Source organism: Natator depressus, chromosome 9 (assembly GCF_965152275.1).
Source record: "Natator depressus isolate rNatDep1 chromosome 9, rNatDep2.hap1, whole genome shotgun sequence".
Classification (NCBI taxonomy): domain Eukaryota; kingdom Metazoa; phylum Chordata; order Testudines; family Cheloniidae; genus Natator; species Natator depressus.
The window spans coordinates 53,658,779-53,679,799 of NC_134242.1; the positions used below are offsets into that span (position 1 = coordinate 53,658,779).

General features: G+C 44.0%; 2 protein-coding genes across 4 annotated transcripts; one reads left to right on the forward strand and one right to left on the reverse strand.

The window, feature by feature from the left end:
• Positions 1–1,197: 1,197 nt before the first annotated feature.
• Positions 1,198–8,729, reverse strand: FBXO45 (F-box protein 45). Its single transcript, XM_074964189.1, has 3 exons — positions 8,478–8,729; positions 6,971–7,327; positions 1,198–4,090 (listed from the first exon to the last, which is right to left on the reverse strand). Exons 1-3 carry the CDS (start codon positions 8,727–8,729, stop codon positions 3,905–3,907), a joined length of 795 nt encoding a protein of 264 aa, XP_074820290.1. The 3' UTR covers positions 1,198–3,904.
• On the forward strand, positions 8,440–20,006 carry WDR53 (WD repeat domain 53). Of its 3 annotated transcripts, XM_074964186.1 has the most exons (4): positions 8,441–8,645; positions 9,076–9,285; positions 12,381–12,876; positions 17,309–20,005. In XM_074964186.1, the coding sequence occupies exons 3-4, from the start codon at positions 12,397–12,399 to the stop codon at positions 17,894–17,896; spliced, it is 1,068 nt and encodes a 355-aa protein (XP_074820287.1). In that variant the 5' UTR covers positions 8,441–8,645; positions 9,076–9,285; positions 12,381–12,396; the 3' UTR covers positions 17,897–20,005. The 3 variants fall into 3 exon arrangements, with proteins under 3 accessions (XP_074820288.1, XP_074820287.1, XP_074820289.1); XM_074964187.1 differs by lacking the exon at positions 9,076–9,285 and having other exon boundaries at positions 8,440–8,645; positions 17,309–20,006; XM_074964188.1 differs by lacking the exons at positions 8,441–8,645; positions 9,076–9,285 and adding an exon at positions 10,512–10,656 and having other exon boundaries at positions 17,309–20,006.
• The last annotated feature ends 1,015 nt before the right edge of the window (positions 20,007–21,021 follow it).

Here is a 21,021-nt window from a genome sequence, read left to right on the forward strand (position 1 = left end):
GCATCTATAATATAGAAAAGTTAGTTTGGGGGTAACAGCATAGTTCCTTAAATCTTCCATTCCTAGTGATACTACGTAGTAAGTATCATTTTAAGAATGAGCAAAAAAATCAGAAAGCCACAAATAAGTATGTTTGTATAATACTGAATAGCTGATATAATATGGAATAAGTGTGAGCAACAAGGGTAATGCCGTGGTGGGAATATGCTATATAGACCACCGGCCCACAGGGATGAGGCTTTCTTCAGGCAACTAACAAAAGTTACTAGATCACAGGCCCTGGTTCTCATGGGAGACTTGAATCACCCCGATATCTCCTGGGAGAGCAATACAACAGTGCACAGACAATCCAGGAAGTTTTTGGAAAGTGTAGAGGACAATTTCCTGGTGCAAGTGCTGGAGGAACGAACTAGGGGCAGAGCTCTTCTCGACCTGCTGCTCACAAACAGGGAAGAATTAGTAGGGAAGCAAAAGTGGATAGGAACATGGGAGGTGGACACCATGAAATGGTCAAGTTCACGATCCTGACACAAGGAAGAAAGGAAAGCAGACCCTGGACTTCAGAAAAGCAGACTTTGACTCCCTCAGGGAACTGATGGGCAGGATCCCATCTGAGCAGATTTTTGAAATATGAACCCATGTTCATGACTTGGTATTGCCACCTTTATTTCTGCGCTGCCTTCAGAGCTGGGTGGCTGGAGAGCGGTGGCTGCTGGCGAAGTGCCCAGCTCTGAAGGCAGCACCACCGCCAGCAGTAGTGCAGAAGTAAGGATGGCATGATATGGTATTGCCACCTTTACTTCTGTGTTGCTGTTGGCAGAGTTGGGTGGCCAGAGAGCGGTGGCTGCTGTATCCCGCTCCCCACCCCCGTGTCCCCAGCCTCTATTTGGGAACTTGAAATATGGTAACTCTAGAGGGTCATCACAGCGTGAAATATTTTCAAAGGAGGGCCCAGCAAAAAAAGTTTGAGAACCCCTGTTCTGGAGTCTCTTATTAAGAGGGGAAACGTTTACTCATTCTCCTTAAAGGTACCCACGACCTTTAACTTTCACCTCAAGAGCCACAGAGTGGCAGAAAGAACTCTGTGTGCAGCACTGCACACACCGCAGTGCAGTCTCAGCAATGAATATCAACTCATCTCCTGGTATGAAACTTGAACCATCTTTCTGGCTCTTAAGGAGAGTGCTCCCAACTGCATCAAAGTCACCTGTGAGATTCCCTGTGTTTCAAAGAGTACACAAGCACATATACATACCATTGAGTTACAAGCTCTTTACAATCATTGGCCAGGGCCTTTTTTTTTTTTTTTTTAAATGCCCATACTACAAATCAAACAGCAGAAACCAGTCACAATAGGCCTCACCTTTTTGGCAGTTGGACTTAATGAAATTTCTCCAATTCAACACTCTCAAAATTGCTACTTCAACTCCCCCACCAACATGCCGTGAATGCTATTATAACAATACACAAACATTTCCTTTTATGTTGTAACAGAGTTTATTTTAATATTTTGTACAACTAGCATTGGTCTCCATTAATAAGTTATAAGAAGTTTACATAAGCAAGATGTTCCCCACCCCCTGCCCCCCAAGGAAAGGAATGTTCAGCTTCCACCACTTCTAATTTATAGGGAAAGAGGGAATGACATTACCTGAAAAACAAAAATGAAACCTAATTCATGAACAGAATTCACTGGAACAGTTCTTGGGATTAACTATATCTACTTGGATTCCATAAACAAGTGCAGAGGCCACGCCTTCCAAGACTCATTAAAGAGCACATTAATCTAACTGAAGTTTTTCTTTCATTTTAGGACAGTTTTTAAATTAATGCCATAATGTTCTGCTGTATTGATATATAGTTTACAATCTAGTACAAATAGTAAATATTTGTAACAGATTTTTCTAAAAGTTATTCACATCTCACCTCATTCAACTGTTCCATGTTTCAGTTCCATGTTTTAAAAGGTCTTTCATTTCTTAATGTGCATTTTGTTTTCAAATAAACAGACAAGAGAAACTGACCTCAACAGATATTCCCTTTAAGTAACAGACTACACATAAAACAAATAAATATTTTTTAAAACCCTTCAAGTGGCAACAACAGAGTCTGTTCCAGGGCAGAACCCTGTTATATATTATGTAAAAAGCATTCCAAACCTAGTTCTTCAGCAGCACCCCAATTATTCCAGACAGCTACCTGTACCATTTCCCCTGCCTTAATCAGATAACAGAAAAAAATGAAATCAATAATTTAAGAACTTCCTCTCATGCCCATACACAGAGAACTCAAAGATATGTCTGAGATTACATGATTCAGATTCTCTAGCACAGACAAATTAAGGGTTTGTACAAATGTTTCCTTCCTTCCTCCCTCAAAGCATTTTGCCAATAATCCTGAAACAGTTAAGATAGCTCTGTGTAACTTGGAGGATCATTTAAAAAAAATAATAAAATTTTAGTACCAAGGGCTGGCCTCAGGGCTTAGAGGTTAAGATGTTACTGCCAGGTTGGAAGCTAACTTTGCATTTTTCATTGTGGAAGCTGGCAGTTTCCTAGACCACTGCTGAGCTTTCAGCCTCTGTGGAAAGCAGCTGCTACAGCACCTACATGTACTTTCTTAGGACACAACTGATTTGGTATCACAGTCTTCTCAGATTCCATGAGTATTGTAATGCTGACAAGTTTGTGAAAAATAGTTTTTAGAAAAATGAAATGGGTGAAGACTCCCCACAACAGACCTGATCCAGAATTCCTGTCAGTGGGAGGTGAGAGTTTTACTATTCTTGGCTGTAGGTGGACAGAGCCCATACCTGGATATTGGGGAGTTTGTTTTTTAAACACCCAATTTAAGTCAAGTAAAAAAGCCTTGAATCCTTATTAAAACATTTTTAACAGGAAAATAAAATCTAAACCCAGGAAGTTAAACATTGCTTTTCATATTACTTTGAAAGCCTCATTTTATAATATTATAAACTTTACGACTTCTTAAAGATGAATTAGTTTTTCTGCATCAAGAGCAAGATCAACCCAGTAAATTGGTTTGCATTCCCTTGTTAATAGGGATCAGGATTTGTGGCCTAATAAAACTCATGGGGGACTTCTTTTTGTCAAGAAAACAAACAAAAATTGCTCTAGCCATGGAAACTTTCTACCACATCCAAATGAGCATATGTAACACCTTCTTCCACAAAAGCATCCCAAGATGCATGCAAGTGTTATAAAGCATGTTATGTTGTCTATCTCTCAGCAGAGGTTGTTCTGATGCCATGTAGTGGTTTTTCCTTTAAGAAATTATATCCCAGTTTAGAACAAAGCCACCCTTTTGTTTTGTTTAACAGGATTTTTTTTTTTTTACATGTTCTGTATATACAACCTTTAAAATACACTTAAAAATAGCTGCACACATTTTATATCTCATTGTATAAGAGAAGTGCAGTCCAGGTAGACCATGCTTCTCAATACGTTAAAAAATATAAATAAAACCCAACCAGACTCTTTCTCCTCTGGTAGCCACGCTGGCCCGGAAGGAACAGTTTTAAAATGGGAGTCTTTCACAAAACACGCTACCTACAAATCTCAAGTTAATTTCCTCAAGCACTTCTATAAAATCTTTCCTTACATATTTGATGTCACACACAGCCACCGTAGCAATGAAATCTGTTGCAACATGCACGTGTGAACTGCCCACTCAACCAACTCCAACCCTGAGGATTTTTCTGGCCTGGTAGAAAAAGGAAATGTAACAATTCCTGCAGTATGGCTGGTTCTCCAAATCACAATTCTTTGTTTTCCTGGATGTTTCTTGCACACGCACCCACACTTTATTTCAAGTTCATCTTTCCTTCTAACCAACGTGCAGATTTCTCCTCCAGATCTTGATGTCCCAATGAAACAAATCAATGTTATCCATCTAGAGGTTTTCCCAAGTAGACCAAAGTCACCTCTGTGTTGCCATACACAGCAGACACTGCTGGATATAGGCAGGCCTTTGGCAATCCTCTGAATGCAACTCCCAAGAACTCATAGCCTCGCTCAAAGGCTAATGTCTTGTCTTCCATGTCCAAGATTACTCGAATCCTCTCACCTATCTGCAAACGGAGATAGGAAGAAGAGTCAGGCAATATTCAAAGAGAGACCAATCAAAAGGGAAATAAAACAAATAGGCACATAGACAGTAGAACAGAAGACCTTAGGAGAAGGGTATGTTCCTGTTTCTCAATAAAAATGAATTATTTTTTCTGTGAGTGTCAGTTTTACTGATGCTCACAAGATTCTATATAGCTGTACATAAAATTTCAAGTTAACAATCACAATGCTAAATACCCCATATAGGGTACAACCACCAAATGTGACCCTTCACATGTGACTGTTCTGGCAATAAGAATTAATACACTGCATTACATCTACTTCAGTGTTCTGCAGTATGTGGCTATTTTGTAATGGCCTCCACCCTGTATTTCCCATGACTCTGAATATAGCTTTCATTATGATAAATAGGTAAAGCCTTTGCAGAGAGCTTTTAAAGCCACGGAACTGGTTTTAAGAAAGTAGGTACTCTATGCCAGGTGCACTAAACCACTTTTTTGGCCAAGCATGCACTCTGAACATCAGCATTACACTCTTATTTACCAATAGAGCAGGAAATTTCAGAACTATGTGTAGGCTTTTCCCATTTGTTTTTGCCAAAAGAAAAAAAAGATATGAGAGTAATAAACATTGTCTGTGCCAGGAGAATCACAAATCAGCATATAAACATGATATTGCATGTCAGTTCATTTACCTAGAGCATGATTTGAAATTTAAATAAGTCACAGCTCCCAAAAGCAAACAGTAACATGATATTGCACAAGCTTCTATGTTGTGGAAGAGTCAAGCCACCCTCAGATGTAGTCTCCTTTAACCTCTAACTTATAAGAGGGCACTTAAGAACGTATACTTTTTAGTCTTTATTTTATGAAAAGAAAGATCATCTCACATGTTTTACTTAATTCAAGCATACTTTAAAGAGACATCAACTTGAAATCAAGTCAATTAAAAATTAAGATCAAAACAGTTTTGTCTACACCATATCCTTGAGTCTCCATGACCATTGCTATGGTTTTAAGTCAGAGGTGGGCAAACTATGGCCTGTGGGCCCGGCCTGCAGGGCCCAGCTAGCCCCCGGCCCCTCCCCTGCTGTCCCCCCTCCCCCACAGCCTCAGCTTGCCGTGCCGCCAGCGTGGGAGGGGGCTGCACTGCGGGCGCAGAGGAAAGCAGGAAGGGAGGCTCACCTGCAGCCTCAGGGGAGTAGGCGGGCGGCAAATGCGGGTGGAGGACTCAGGAGGAGCATCGGGCGGCTGCACAGCCGGCGGGAGAGAAGCGGTGCTTTGAAGGGGAAACCGCTGCTTCTCTCCGACTACACGGCTGCCCCTGCTCCTCCTGAGTCCTCCGCCCATGTTTGCAGGGCGGCATTCTGAACGGGGCTTTAGAGGGGGGCCTGTCAGGGGGTGGGGGTGTGGACAGGGGTCAGGGCAGTCAAGGAGCAGGGGAGGTTGGATAGGGGGTGGGGTCCCGGGGGGCGGTTAGGGGCAGGGGGTCCCAGGAGGGGGTGGTCAGGGGACAAGGAGTAGGGAGGGTTGGGGGTTCTTAGGGGGGCAGTCAGGGGGCAAGAAGTGGGACGGGGCGGTTAGGGTTTGGGGAGGCACAGCCTTCCCTACCCAGCCCTCCATACAGTTTTGGAACTCTGATGTGGCCCTCAGGCCAAAAAGTTTGCACACCCCGGTTTTAAGTTCTTCCCCACCCCCCTTTCCTGTTAGGGTGTAAAAGACCCAAACAAGTGAAACTGACCACACAAAGTAAATAGGTAGAGTGACTACACACAATGTTATCAAACACACAAAATCAACTACAGAAAAAATAGTCTCTCTGATCTTTAAATTACAGTAATATTATGTTTTACTCATAAAAATCATAGATACATATTTCAGAAAAAAGTGCAATTTTTTAAATTTAAGTGCCATTACACAGATCATACCACTCAGACAGCTAACTTTACTTAGAGTGGGGATTTAGGAATATTATATATAAATATACATTAAACAATGTTCACCGACTAAAATGCAGCCACATCTGAAGTGGAACATCACACAACAACACTACATAATAGTGTAAGTCAGGAAGTATAGCATATTCAATTGAAGCTGTACTGTCAGAAAATCTAGTAGGCAGAACATACTTATCCAAAAGTGGAATTTGGCCAAAGCTAAATACCACAATTTTGGGGGGGGGGGGGGGGGAGTGCCACACACTCCCTAATTATGGCAAGTTATCTGAACATCAATGTTATGTCTCATCCAAAAGATGTCACCTCTAAGAATATCAATTATTGAATAAACATCACTTCTACATCACCCAGGACTTCCTTGGAGAATTCCTATCCAATTACCGACTAGACTCAGCACACTTAACATTGGGATGTACCAAAAAGACATAATGCTTATCAAACACAGCCCTGTTATTGGTGGACAAATCCCTGGTTAAAACATTTAGAACGCTCTAGTACCTTTTTTTTTTTTTTTTTTTTTTAAATAAAAAGAGGTAGCTTCCTTTCAATGAACTGTATGAATGCAGGATAATATCAAATAAGATTTGAGATAAAAGAAAGGTTCAATATTAATTTCATTCTAACTGGAAGAGACAACGTAGGATCCAGAATCCGTACACCATATAGGGATGTAATCTAAAATAAACCAGTAAATTAGAAAAAAGGTTATCAGGTAAATTTTTCCCCTCAAAAGGTAAACATATTGCATATATTGCCATGTCTGACCAGTTTAGGAGACAGATATTTTTATAATAGAAAAGGGACATATTAAAGAACAGTGTTAAGGCTTATTAGGCAATGAAGTCTTTTTCTTGCCCAACAATTCTTGAAGGACAACTGTTCACAGATGCAGTAGAGCCTCTAGCTGGTGCTTAGTCTCACTCACCTGGTATTTTGGTGCATTATTGCACTGTGGGAAACTGCCATTTACTTCTCCATTATGTAGCAAATTATTGTCCACCAGATTCCACCCCCAACTCTGGTCATCACTGCCCAGCAGTGCTACATAGCCCTGACACTGCATGGGAGCCCGTTTTGTGGCAATTCCAATTACTGCCACTGTGCCAAGAGGGCCCTCCCACCAAACTTCCCAAGCATGACGACCCTCACTGAAACCAATCTTGGTCCTTGCCCCATCTGTGCTCTGAGCAATGGGGTTCCGGTGCAATGTAAATCCATTTTTCTTGATGTACACATTCCTGGAGCAGTCATTGGTGCTGAAAGCATGTTGAAAGGCCCGTACCTAAAACCACAGGAAGAAAGAAGGGATTTTTGAGTGGAGGGAATAATCATAAAATGAATTCATTAACATCCTACAGCTCATTCCCACCAAATTTCAAACTTTTTTTTAAAACCAGTGTAGAGGAGACGCAAAAGTACGCAGGATCAGAGGTGCCAAGTTCCTGAGTTCCCGAGTGGTGCTCAACAACCCCCCCCACTCCACCCCAGATCCCGCCCCCACTTCACCCTTTCCCCCAAGCTCCCACCTCTGACCCTTCCCGCACCTCTTCCCACCCCTGCTCCTCTCCCTCCCTGCCAGTGAACACCACTGAACAGCTGATTGTGGTAGGCAGGAGGGCTCTGGGAGGAGCTGATCTGTGGGGCTGCCAGTGGGTGCAGAGCACCCATTATTTTTTTCTTGTGGGTGCTCCAGCCCCGGAGCACCCAGAGTCAGCACCTATGTGCAGGATAGTGGGTTTACTGGTTGAAGACTCCAGAGAGTAGGGAACCAGAATACATGAGCCCCTGACACAGAGCAGTAGAGAGGACTGAGGGGAATGGTAGGAAGTGGAGGGCACCTGTAAGACAAGCAATTAAAAGCCCTGTCAATATCAGGGAAATTTTTCAAATAGCCAACCCGATTTCAGCTTCCCAGGCCACAGCAATGGGGACAGCCTCCTGGCTGTGCAGAGTATTTTAAGCAGTTGACCAGACTTGCTTTGAACAGCTGGTAGGACCAACGCTTAATATTATGGCGGCAGCTTAAGACAAGCCTTCCTTGCAAGAAGATGACAATTCAGCAGCACCAGATCTACTTGCCGTTTTCCAGCAGGGGAGATGGAAGTTGGGCAGTGGGTGTGGGGAGGCGCAGCCAGGGAAAACCTGCTCTCCATAGGCCAGTCCCATTCTCTACCTTCGCCTTGACAACGGTCATTTCAGGGAGTAGATAACGGCTCTGGCAGCGCTGGGGCCGGGACGGCGGGCGCGGCGGGAGGGTCCCCCCCCAAAAGTGCCCGGGTGCGCGGACAGCGCCGGCCGGCCCTGCACAGTCGCTATCGCAGCGCAGGGTGCCCTGGCCCTGCAGCGATCCCGGCGGCGCAGCACGAGCCGCCAGCCCTGCCCCCCGCGGGGGCGGTTCGGCCGCTGGGAGCCTGTGGCGAGGCCCTGCTCACCTTGCCCTTGTAGGTGGGCACGTTGCAGAGGATGTCGGTGCGCAGCGCCTCCTCGGCCAGGCTGCGGGCGGCCAGGCTGCGCCACACCTCGCTGTTCTCGTCACCGTGCAGGACGCGGTGCCACAGCCGGCAGACCAGCGCGCAGCTGCGCAGCTCCCGCAGATCCAGGTAGGAGAACACCAGCTCCAGCACCCTCCCGGGCAGCCGCCAACCCGCGCCCCCCGCCGCGCCCCCACCGCCGCCCGCCGCCATCGCCTCTGGCGGGGCTCACCGGCCGCTCGCCCCTCCTCCCGGCGCCGGCCGGCCGGCCGGCAACAGCCGCCGCCGCCCGCTCCGCGAGACCCCCCCGACGGCGCGAGCCGCTGTACCAGCCCCTGAGGCGGTGCCAGCCACACTAGCCAGCCTCGCGGCAACCGGCAGTACAGTGCGGGGCGGCGCGAGCTATTTGCCCTCCCCGGACTGGCGACAAGTGCGGGCGGAAGTGAGCTCTGCAGTTGGGCAGGAGGGGTCCAGCTGAGATTCCAGAGTGCCACAGTTTATCCCGGGAACATAGTCCTTAACAATGCCCAGCCCATCCACCCGGCCTTCTCCACAGCAGCTTCACTCCTACTTTGTACCAGGAGAGAGTGAAAGCAGGGGCGCCATGTTGGTTAAGGACAGAGCTGTCATAGGATCTCGGAGCGCATGCGCCGCAGCGTACACTACCTTGGCCATAGAGGAGACACAGAAGTCCGTTGAGTTGACGTAATTATGCTGCGCCGGAACAGGCGGGTCACGCGGGGAAGCTGGGTGCTTGGTGTACTTAGAGGTAATGCGGCCTCCTTTCTAGCGGCCTTCACCCCTCCCTCCCCCCCGTAGCACGGACAAGAGCGAGCGGTGGGAACTGCTTATCCCCTGGCCTTCCCTCCAGCTCATCCCTCATGGGCCTTTCCCCCCGTCGCCCCGTCCCCCGCTCCTTACCTATAGTTATTTCCCTTCCCCCCACGCCGGCCTTCCTGCTAGCTATCGCCTTCCCTGCTCAGCCCGCTCGAGCCTCCCCCTCCGCACAGGCCTTACCTCCAGCCCTCTCCCCTTCACCTGGGCCTTCCCTTCAGCCACCCCACTCACCCCGCCCCCGCTCGGGCCTTCCCTCGAACCATCTCCCTCACCCATCCTCTCCCCCCCTCTCGCCCGTCGGGCCTTCCCTCCAGCCACCCTGCCCCCCCCCCGGCTAATCCTCCCCCTGGGCCTTTCCTGCCATTCCCTCGCTAACCTCCCTCATGCCGTCCTCCTCACACACACCCCAGGCCTTCCCTACAGGCACCCCCAAACACCGCCCCCCCTTTCCTGGTCTTCCATCCAGCCATACCTGTCAGGTCCTTTCCTCCAGCCATCTGCACTCCACTCACTTCTCTTTGCTGGGGCCCTTTCATACGGCCACCCCTCTTCCTGCTTACCCCCTGGGCCTTTCCTATACCCCCCTCGATCCCCAGTCACCACCACTGGCTTTTGACTACAGCCACTTCCACACAAACCCACTCTCATCCATCCCATGGGGGGAGGAGGGGAGAGCTTTGCCTACAGCTGCCTGTCTTTCCTCTTGCTCATCCCCGCCACCAGGGGCCTTTGCCTCTGGCTGCCACCCCCAACTGTAAACTCCACTACAGCCATCTCCTACCCCGTGTGCACACAAAGAGCTTTGTTAGATGTGCTGTACAGTTTTAAAAAGATCCCTGCTGCCAAGAGTTTACAATTTAAAATAATATTAATATATTTAACATCATTGATCCTTGCCTCTACCACAAAATTTGAACAAATCATGTTTGGTTTAAAATAGAGGCGATGCTTCTTACCACACTTTGAATTGGAATGACAAATTGCTGAAATACTTAATATATTTGTGTTGTTTCAACCATAATATGTAAAGCTGTATACAAAGCCTCAACAATTTTAGGCCCTAGCCTACAATACGATTCATATAGGTGCCAGGGTCCTTCCAGGTGGGTCCAATTGCAGGAGCAGAGCTTTAGACATACTTGCTGATGACTCCAACTAATAAGGGTAAACATGGTCATCAAGCACATTAGTAAATTCAAGTTAGCTAAAGTTCAGGCCCTGGGAAGTCTGGACCAGCCACAGATCTCCAACTCCTGGTATGTGACGTTCTGTAAAAGCATTCTGCTAGCAGTGTCACATGCAGGTACGTGCCACCTTGCAACCCCATAGTAAAGTAAATGCCGTGTATAAGGAATTCAGCATGGTTTTATAGTGTTCTTTATATCCTATTTTCTAAAATGTAAAATATTTTACAGACCCACATTTTTTAAAAACCTGTGGGTTTATAAATACTAGCAAGGTTTTTTTAAAGAAAATCCACACTTTTTCAAAGTGGCTTTCTTTGCCCCATAGGGTGGGTTGGCAGTGAGGTTCCAGGACAGGTGTACCAGCAGACTGCAAGCAGTGGTGTCACACGCAAGAAGATGGAGACTGGTGGTGATTCATACTTTAGGACCAGCAATGGGGCCAAACGAGCAAAAAGTTTTAGCTTACACAAATGCTGAATTCCTCATCTGTTGGGGCTTCCAGCAACTTCAGAAAAATGCTGAACACAGTTTTTTGCACATCACATTTTTATAGTTTTAGATGCTGGTCTCTTTTACCTGAAAATTCAGTAGCAAGAGTCAAAGCACCAAAGAAAGTTCCTCAACCTTTTTTCTCTCAATGGCTCTGAACAACAGGTTACTTCCTCCCTTCTGATCTCATATTTAAACTTGTTCACTTCATCCCTCAATTAACTCAGTTCCTCCCACCTCCACCAATTTACATCATTCTGGCTTCACTGACACTAAACTGGTGGAGTCCTTTTTTATTTTTTCATTTCAGTTTTTCCATATCTCATCTTTGTATATTTCCTTTCTGCTTATGTGGGTAGTGCTGTATATAGCTAAACGATTTTATTTGTTCTGCTTACAGTGATGATGTTACTTCATGCAAACCCCACCATTATCAAAATAAGCTTATTGTTTAGGAAGAATAGAACTTTGTCTTATACAGCAATTTTCTTACTTTAGGTATCTGTGTGCTTTACAAAGCAGTTTAGTGACTGTGTAGTCAGAGGAAGTAGTCATGCTGTAAATGGTAGCTTTTCACACAGCTTGGAACCTTAGAATTTGTTTTGTGAAAAGGGAGTGTTGGCCAGGATATTAATGCTTGGTCACACTAGGAACTTATGTCAATATAACACCACACCCCTGAGTGACAGTTAACAGACCTACCCCCCGGTGTAGACAGCGCTATGTTGACGGGGTGGGGGTGGGGGGGGGTTTCCCATCAACATAGCCACTGCCTCTTGGGGAGGTGGAGTACCCACACAAATGGGAGAAACTTTCCTGTCAGCGTAGGTAGCATCTTCACTAAGTGCTACAGGGTTCAGCTGCACTGCTTCAGCTCTGAAAGTGTAGACAAGTCCTGAGATTTTTCCCCTACTCTTTTCAGTAAGTGCATTAGAAACTTTAACTTATGTGTTGTGATAGCACCTAGATACCCCAGTCAGAGACTGTGACCCCATTGTGCTGAGCGCTATATGCACATAATGAAAAGACAGTCCTTGTTGCAGGGGTTGCAGCTGAAGTAACTTCCACCTAGACAGCTACTCAAGATTAGCAGAACGAGATTTAATTTAGTTCATGTACCGGACAGAGCACTTCTCACAATAGAGCAACAAGGGGATGATGCAAAATATCAATAGTGTTTGAGCCCAAGTCCCAATTAATGTGCTTACCGATACAGGTGTCTGTTTTACCTTAGGGACACTAGTATCTCATTCAGTACATGTTACTCTGGCAGCCAAGCATGCTTTCATTCTTAATTTTTTACTGTAGTAGGAAAAACCCTTCCCTAACATCAATTTGTTTTCCTTCACAGACTCCCTTGAAGTATCATGGCAGTCAAGTGGACTAATGGACATTCCTCTTCTATACTGTGCTTGAATGTAAACAAAGAAGGGCTGGTAGCTTCGGGAGCAGAGAGAGGAGAACTCACAATCTGGAATGAGGAGGGGATTCATTTAGGACAGATACAGCTCCCGAGGGCAGATGATGTCACATGTGTTGTGTTCTCTCCCACCTATCCCAGCAGGCTGTATACCTCCCATGGTGAAACCATTAGCGTATTGGATGTCAGATCCCTTAAGGGGCCAGTTGAATACTTTCGTCTGAATGAGGAAGAGATCAATTGCCTGTCAGTGAATGAGATAGACAGTGTCCTGGCTGCTGCAGATGACTCTGGGGCAATAAAAATTATGAACTTGGAAAACAAGAAAGTCAGCCGGTCCTTGAGGAGGCATTCAAACATCTGCTGCTCAGTTGCCTTTCGACCTCAGCGCCCTCAAAGCCTTGTGTCTTGTGGACTGGACATGAAGGTGATTTTTATAGTAGATGGTGGATGATGGCTAGAGAACTTAAAATATCAACCAGATATGAGTAATTAGATGATATTTGCTGTACTCTTCCATTCTAGGATAGTTAATGTGGCTCTCCAACACTCCTAATGTGGTCCCAGCATAATAGCCAGCAGTATAGTGAGGATATTCATAATGCTGTTTTCTGCACAGTAGTTGCATTGTTTCTATTGTTGCCTTCCTTTATTATAAAAGAGTTGGGAAAGCAGGAATTAGAGCAGTGATACTCAGACTGTGGCTTGCGAGTAGCAAGTGGCTCTTTAATGCACATCCTGTGGCTTTTTTCAGCACATATTAAAATACTATGATTTCATTATTAACCAATCAGAATGCACTTTTACTATGTTATTAACCATTTTTAGTTGATAAAATAATATTTGGTCACTCATTTTGCTGTGATAATTATTTATATATAATATAAACCAATTCATATTTAAATATGAATGTATAGCACTATAGTAAATGAAACAATGAATTCACACTACTATGACTCTTTTGGGTAATGTTGATCACCAATTTGGCTTCTGAACCACTGAGGTCCGAGTGTCACTGAATTACAGTATTCTTTCAAAGGGGGTGTGAGAAGTGGCAGCAGAGCCAAAAGAAGCAAGTAGCCTAAGACAGAGAGGAACAGCCCTTGGATAGTTGTGGCTGAGAACTTCAGTCTGTCGTCAACAAACAGACCACAGGTCAAATCACCCAAAGCCTGAATTAGCCAAGACTCAGAGGTTCTGTCTGGTGTGGAGAAAGGGGAAAAATCATGACAGAAGGTGGCTGTAAAGAGCTTGCACCACATTAACTATCATTGTTTTTCTTTATGCATACTGACTTTTCCCAATATTGCAAATATATTAAATATTGCAAACAGAACTTTGTGAGTGGTTTGCAAAAAGGGTTAACCTTTGATACTACTGTTCTGACATTTAATACAGATTAGTTAAAAGCACATTTGACTGATATATACAATGATAACGAGGTTTTTGTTTAAAATTTAATGTGTTATTCCTTTGTTTTAATAACCTCTTGAAAGTTTAAGTGAAATCAATTACTTTTTTTAAATTGTCCTTCCTCTATCTCACTTCAAATTCCAACTTTAGGTTTACTATTTAGGACTAGATTTCTTTTTTTAAAGAAAAATATTTAAATGTTACTGAATCACATGGACTTTGCACAAGGTAGGGGGAAAGTCAGTTTGGGAGTATACCCTAACTTTGACAATGTACCCTTTATTAATCCTCCAATGATAAAACATGACTCCGGTTATTCTTTGAGCATAGAGATGCTGGGGTCTGGTTTTTTTTCTTGAAGGCAAAATCCACTGGGGGAGTGATATAAACTTAATGCAAACAACATTCCAAACATTGCAGTACCCAGGTTTTGATAGCTTATTAGGGTGTAGTCCTGCAAATAGGCCCCTTGATGTTAAAGGACTACTTTTGGATGTAAGGGCTTTCAGATTCAAAACCTGACACTGGATGCCTATTTCCAGGATAGCCTGAGGGGTGAGATACTCCTGGAATTGGCATAGCCATCTCTACAGGTCACTGCTATTTTATTTACTTGCCTCTAAGTTTTGAGAGGGGGAAAAAAAACAGCTTTGATTGTTCATCCTATGACTTTAGCTGCATATATACTAATTCCCACTAGCACTATCACATTTGTCATGTTCTAGTTAAGGTGATAGTGTTCATTATAAACCTCAATTTTTGAATTCATAATGTAGCTGTAATTCAGTAAAGGCAGACTTTTTTATATAGTGGTTAAGATTTGGAAACCTGGTTGCCTAAAGTTCCTAAATCTATAGTTGTTAGGTACTTTGAGAAATAATTTTCAGAAGTGCTGAGTACCCAAGAAATCAATTGAAGTTAATGGGAGGTGCAGGCACTCAGCACTTTTGAAAATCAGGCCATTTATTTTAAGGTGCCTAAATATAGATTTAGGAGCTTAACTTTACACACCAGGTTTGAATATTTTGGTCAGAGTCTTGTCCTTTTATATGTCTTTTTCCTCACATGCTAGGGATGGGGTGGGGGAGAGAATAGATGTTTTACGGTTTCTGAAGCTTCCTTGTGTTCCTGTAGCTCAGTAGACTCATAGACTTTAAGGTCAGAAGGGACCATTATGATCGTCTAGTCTGACCTCCTGCACAACACAGGCCACAGAATCTCACCCATCCACTCCTGTAATAAACCCCTAACCTATGTCTGAGCTATTGAAGTCCTCAAATCATAGTTTAAAGACTTCAAGGTGCAGAGAATCCTCCAGCAAGTGACCCGTGCCCCACGCTGCAGAGGAAGGTGAAAAACTCCCAGGATCTCTGCCAATCTGCCCTGGAGGAAAATTCCTTCCTGACCCCAAAGATGGAGATCAGCTGAACCCTGAGCATGTGGGCAAGATTCACCAGCCAGTAACATCATTTTTTTTGCATTACCACCTAACACACATACTAACCCTGTTGGGTGGCTCGTCCATAATTCTGACTTGCAGTACTGGAAGTCAAATAATGCTCCATTTGGAAGCATATTTATTGCAATATGGGGATTTTGCAGGTGGTAGAGTCTTAAGTTTTATCATCTGGAGATGTGTTCTCACCAGATTATGATAATACAGGAAACGGTTCTAATCATCTTGTATTGTCTCTTCAAATAAGTGAACTCAAATGTTCAGTGAGGTGAGTATGGAATTTGAGTTGTGGTCCCCTCCCCCCAACTGATAATGGGAACTATGCTGGTAAATCCCTGTGTGCTGTTTTGGAGACTTAGGAGGTTACTGTCAAAGGGCCACTATCTGTTAAAATTGATAATGTTTCATTTTTATATTTTACCCAGCCTGGCTAGAGAAACTAGACTGGCCTGTTTCTAGTCAGTTTCACTTCTCATGCAGTAGCGCAATGCTACACTGAGGGTTGCAAATACTGTGGTGTGATAAATTGGGAATATATCTGTACAATTCATGGATTGTATATGCGATTATGAACCCTATGTGTCAGTCAGGCTGCAAACTCCATTTTGAACATGCAGCCTTTTGACTTCTCTATGGTGTACTTCCTTCCATGTTGGGTTAAAAATTCCAAAAGGTGGTGTCAGAACAACAGTAGAGGGTAGTTGACTCCTAAGTACCCAATCATAGGAAACCTATTCACTCCAGACAAAAGACTGGTCTTAGCCCAGAAGAACTGCTTAGCAGGGAAAGTCACAGCAACAAAGTCACTTGACAAGGGTTTGCCCTCCTGTGGGGAAGCTGGCAAGGGTGTCACCTTAAGGGGAGGCTGAAGGTTTGAAAAGGGCAGAGGATGGTCTGCTCAGCTGGGGTTGGGGCCATTTACTGTAGTCTGAGGGAGAGATCACTCACCTTGTAACACCCTGCCTTCCTGGACCCAGATGGTACCCCAAGGAAAGGGCCAGCTAGCAAGTGAGGGATCTTGCAATTTCAGATGTTTGTTTTGTATGATGTGTGGCCTCCTGTGCTTTATTTGTTAAAGAGCAATTGTGCTAGAATCAGTGCAAAGCCTGTCTACCAGTATGTGTTAAGCATTCACAATTTTGCCCCGGGAGAGTTCAATGTAATCGGAAGCTTCACACTTTGGATGGAGTTCTGGGAGAGGGGTGTGTTTAAGTATCAGGGGGTCTGACGGGTCAGTGCTGCACCCAGAGGGCCTTAGGCAGCTAGACAGTAGGTTCCAACACTCAGAAGGAGGTGATGGATAAAAGATTTGCGCCACTGTTCCCTCTAAGCTGTGCACGTGTGCGCATGCACACATCCTAAACACCGCGTGCACAAAATTTGCACAGAAGCACAAAAATTTGCACAGAAGAAATTTTTTGCGCACACGGCCTGTCAAAAATTAAAGGGAACATTGGTCTGTGCTCTGAGTGTCAAGGGACTCAGAGATTTGGGACAGTGGCTGGACTCCATTCAGGCTCCAGGAACTTGAAACAGCCTGGGGGTCCAGAGCACAGAGGCTTGGATTCCCCTGAACTGTTAGTATGTTATCATGAAATTTGGCTAGTACTTATATAATGTTTTAAATATGTTCAGCATTATTTTATATTTTATATTTATATTATTATATATTCAGTCATCAACCCCCACTGTGAAGTAGGCGTTCTCCCCATGTACAGATAAGGAAATGAAATGGGTCACCAAAGGCGGCAGAGAAAGTGTCTGACTCTCAACACTGTTCTCATTCCCCATTACACTGGTGTGTTCCTTTTTCAGTTTCATAGTTAAAACTGTCAGTGTGTCATGGCTACCACTGCTCAGATACCTCCGAAAGCATTCAGAGTGGTTTCTTCACCACTTCCACCTTCTCAAGGGTTGAGTCTTAACTATCCAAAGGAAGGCTGTTTCAGCAGCTGTAGTGCTAAGTCATTTTTTATGGTTTGATTTGAAGGTTATGCTGTGGAACCTGCAGAAAGCTCGCCCACTGTGGACCATAACCCTGCAGGAGAACGAAGCAGAGGGAGCAGAACACCAATCAGCTGGCCAGTTCTTTAATCCTCCCCTAGCCCATTCTCTGTCTGTTGCAGCATGTGGCAACATCTTTGGTTGTGGAGGTGAAGACGGTAAAATCCGGATCTTCAGGGTAACAGGTGTCAAGTTTGAACAGGAGCTGGGGTTTAAGGGTCACACTTTGGGGGTGTCACAGGTCCTCTTTCTGCCAGAAGTATATTGGCTGCTTTCTGGAGGAAATGATGGGAAGGTGTTACTGTGGGATGTCAGCAATGAAGTTGGGAAGCAACTGAAGAGTCCTGTGAAATCCATCCACAGGAGGAAGGCCAGAACACCAACTTCCACCAAGAGAGATGGAGAGCCCAACGCAATGGTTACAAATGAACATGCCAGAGTTTTACCAAAACTAAGCATAGAACATGGAGAGAAGGTGAACTGGATTTCATATGCAGAGATCAAAGGCTTCAGGAGGGTATTAGTTGCGGATCAGAGCACCTGTATATCTGTATATCCTCTGACTGAAACCTAGAGACACATTGTTTAAGGAAATCTTGGCAAGTAGCTAGTTTTTTGGGTTGTTGTGAGCTGGCCTACCTGGTTCCCTACAGAGTACCCTCCTGTTTGTTACCATGGAGAGTAAACTTTCTGTAGCTTAAATAATTACCAGCTCTTATGCATGTTTAGAAGTGGCCAGGAATTTGCTGTGGCACATTATGCACATAAGTAACATTGCTTTATCTTTTTCAGTAGTGGCACATCTTCACTGTAAATATTTTCTTATGGGGTTGGAAGATGGTGCATCTTGAATATAGGTGTGACTTTGTTTGAAATGGATTGAGAGGAATTGCAGGCTCAAAAATGAGCAGACTGAGGCAGCCTCATCCTGCAGGTTGTAACATTTTATGTTTCAGTCTGCAAACATTGTAAGAAAGAGCCTATTCTGTAAAAACTAAATCAATGGATGTGGTAAGCTTTGCTGAAGGTGTAATTGACTGGAGTCCTCAAACCCCTGCACTATAAGAAAACTACTAATTTTCCTGCTTTGCCTCCTTACCTCTTTAGTTCTTTGCTTTCCCTGTTTCAACATTTCTGGCAATTTAGGCCTAAATTAGACATATTCTCTGATTATCTGAGCTGCAGCAACTGAAAATGTGGGTTTCAAGCATGTTTGAACTATTTTTAATTTAATATAGTTAAGAATAATTACGGAAGTGGGTTAAATAGCTAAATTGATTAAAGTTCATCATTAAGTGGGATTTTCAGACTGGAACAACGTTGGGGGTGGGGGGAAATGTTAACAGCTGTTTACTTGGCTTGTCCTCCTCTGATTTCATGTCACAGAAGAAAAAATATTTTAAATCTGTTTTAATAAAAGCTTTCTCCCTCACTGTGCTCCTTGTGCTCCTGCTGGCTCTTGTATGACTATCCTGTGTAACCCTACATGCTGTGCAAAATGTGAAGTTGAGCATTTTATAACTTAAATGCAGAGTATAATAAAAATATAGAGGGCCAAATGCTGCTGTCTTCCTTATACAGATAGTATCACTGATTTCAAGGGTTCCTTGCATAAATAGGGCGAGCAGGTTCTTGCCTTAGGTGGACTGTTAGCTTAAAAATGGGGGGGGAGGTGACCAAATGTAAATCCTGTGCCTTAGAAGTTATTTAATAAACTCTCGGCTTTTATGGGATGTGCAAATAATTCAGAAATTTTATTTTCCCAGGATGTCCTATATCACTAATGTGCTAAAAGTGCACTACTTCTACAGTTTGGAAACCAATCTGACCAATTAAATTATTTCCGTCTCTTTGTTTATACATGTAAACGAGCGATCTTTGCCAAAAACACTGAACTTTGAAGTATTAAATCTGAGATTACTAAAATAAGGTTAATTTGTGTTTGTCAATTAGAAGCTTTTTTTGGTGGCAAGCAGTAAGATAATGGGAGAGATGGATTGTCCTTTTATTGTAAGAAAAGAGCCAAACTGTAACTAAAATACTTAGTAGACATTCCCCTCTGGCTACCAAAATAATCCACTGTACATCTGTGACGTTGCACTCCATATATTTTATGAAAATACGATGAGTGTGAATATAATGTAACTAGAATATGCTTTATGCAAAAGGTCTTTTGTAAGTATAATTACAAAGCTTGTAATCTACTGAGTGTTCATCCTATTTGTATGAATGTATCATTTCTATGTCTGGAGTTAGGAGAATAAGATATAAACTTGTATTACTGATGTAAACATGTTAAGTGGAAGACATTAAGGGTGCTTTCAGAATCAATCACCTCTAAATGGCTCTGTTTACTTGTAAGCCTTCCTGTGGTCCTGTGAGTCAGGCCAGAAAGAATGGAGGCTTGGGGTCTCACAGGACATGTGATCATGTCACCTGGTACTGGAATTCATTTTAAACCTGGTGCTTTTGCATTTCGAAGGAGGGGTGGGGACCCAGAGACACAAAAGATTTCCGCCTTGTGCCAAAGCCATAAAAGGGGGTGGGACAGAATAAAGGGGGCTGCAGTCATGAGAAATCCCCTTTGTTACCACCTGAAGTGAAACTAACAAGAACTGTACCAGGGGAAAGGATTGGGCCCAGACTAGGAAGGAGTCTAGTCTGTGAAAGAAGCTTATTGGAACATCTCTGAGGGTGAGATTTACCTGTATTCAGTTTCTTAATGTATTAGGCTTAGACTTGTGTGTTGTGCTTTATTTTGCTTGGTAACTTATTTTGTTCTGTCATTACTTGAAACTACTTAAATGCTACTTTTTATGCTTAATAAAATCACTTTTATTTATTAATTAACCCAGAGTAAGTGATTAATACCTGTGGGAGTAAACAGCTGTGCATATCTCTCCATCAGTGTTCTAGAGGGCGGACAATTTATGAGTTTAGCCTGTATAAGCGTTATACAAAGTAAAACAGATTTATTTGGGGTTTGGATCCCACTGGGAGATAGGAAATCTGCTGAGCAGTTTTGGTTAAAGTCTGCAGCTTTGGGGGTGTGATTCAGACCCTGGGTTTGTGTTGCAGCAGAGTAGCGTGTCTGGCTCAACAAGACAGGGTTCTGGAGTCCCAAGCTGGGCAAGGAAAACAGTGTCAGAGGTAGTTTCAGCACGTCAGGTGACAGTTGCAAGGGGGTCTCTGTGACTGAACCCATCACAATGGCATAGTTGAACACCGATTGTGCACAGCTGATTGCTTTGAGACACTGGCAGTGATTTTAAGTGAGTTTTAAGTGTGCTAGCTGGAAAACAGACAAAGTGGTTACTGGTTTGTTATTTTCTGTTTGTTTATTTCGGGTGAGGGAAATAAGCACAAGAAAACAGGAAAATGACTACCAGTGAGGCAGCTACAAAACTAGAGCTGGCCAGACTGGAAGCAAAAGAGAAGGCAAAGGACCACAAGTTTCAAATGAGGCTTAAAGAAGCAGCTGCAGCCAGGGAGGAGGCTGCACACAGAAGGGCTATGGAGGCAGAAGCAGCCAGGGAGGAAGTTGCTCACAAAAGAGCCATGGAGTTAAAGGAGAAAGAGCTTGAAGCCCAGAGGCTAGCATAGCAAGATGCTCAGAAGGAGAAGAAAAGAGAAAGGCAGCTAGACCTGGAGTTAAGACAGAGAAATACAGGCCTAAACTAAGACCCAGAAGCATGAGCT